The sequence below is a fragment of the Triticum dicoccoides genome, chromosome 7B (genome assembly GCF_002162155.2).
Source record: "Triticum dicoccoides isolate Atlit2015 ecotype Zavitan chromosome 7B, WEW_v2.0, whole genome shotgun sequence".
Classification (NCBI taxonomy): Eukaryota; Viridiplantae; Streptophyta; class Magnoliopsida; order Poales; family Poaceae; genus Triticum; species Triticum dicoccoides.
This window is the reverse complement of record NC_041393.1, coordinates 624,295,541-624,296,278: the sequence shown is the minus strand read 5'-3', so window position 1 is coordinate 624,296,278 and position 738 is coordinate 624,295,541. Positions and strand designations below refer to the sequence as shown.

General features: G+C 59.2%; 1 protein-coding gene across 1 annotated transcript in view; it reads right to left on the bottom strand.

Moving 5' to 3' along the window:
- LOC119339247 (calcium homeostasis endoplasmic reticulum protein-like) overlaps positions 1–253 on the bottom strand; it is a 4,804-nt gene extending 4,551 nt beyond the window's left edge. Inside the window, exon 1 of the mRNA XM_037611374.1 lies at positions 5–253. Coding sequence (XP_037467271.1) covers positions 5–213 — 209 coding nt within the window. The 5' untranslated portion in view covers positions 214–253. The remainder of the gene's footprint in view (positions 1–4) is intronic.
- Positions 254–738: the final 485 nt, after the last annotated feature.

Here is a 738-nt window from a genome sequence, read left to right as displayed (position 1 = left end):
CTGCTGGTGCGGCGGGAGGTGCGGGTAGAGCTGCTGCGGCGGCGGCATGGCGCGCGGGTAGGGCGCGTACTGCGGCATCGGGGCGGCGTAGGGCGGGTGGTGCGGGTACTGCGGCTGCGCCTGCGGGTGGAAGCCGTACTGCGGCGGGGGTTGCTGCTGCGCCTGCGCGTACGCCATGGCCGCCGCCGCGTAGTCCTGGGCCTGCCGGTCCATGGGGCGGCGGGATTTGGCGGCAGGGAGGGGAGGGGTGGGGGTAGGGTAGGGCTCGCTGCGCCGGTGGTGACGGCGGCGGAGGAAGAGGGGAGAAGAGGCTTAGGCTGTCCCTGCTGGCAGGTTTTTTGACAAAGGCCCCCGTGGAGTGCTGGATTTCTATTATTGGCCTTCTAGTCTACAACAACTACAACTCTATTTTTTCTTTTTTGGGAGAAAGAGTGTACTCTATGTTCATGTTGAGCACAAGAGAGAGTTGGTTAGCATCGGCGCGTCTTTCATCCTCGCGGTCTTCAAACTAGACGATGGTGGTTCATCGTTTCGTGTCTATCACCCTATTCAACGGAAAGTTTCTAGCACCGAATTAGCGGCATGTCACACTTGGCAGGCACACCATCATCCTCTTGGCCTACAACTATCCGTCCTTGCTGCACCCTAAATCCATCGACCTCCATGGGAGGTGGGGGATAGGGAGGTTGAAACCGTTGCAAGTCTACAATCATTTATCCTTGTCACACCCTAAATCCA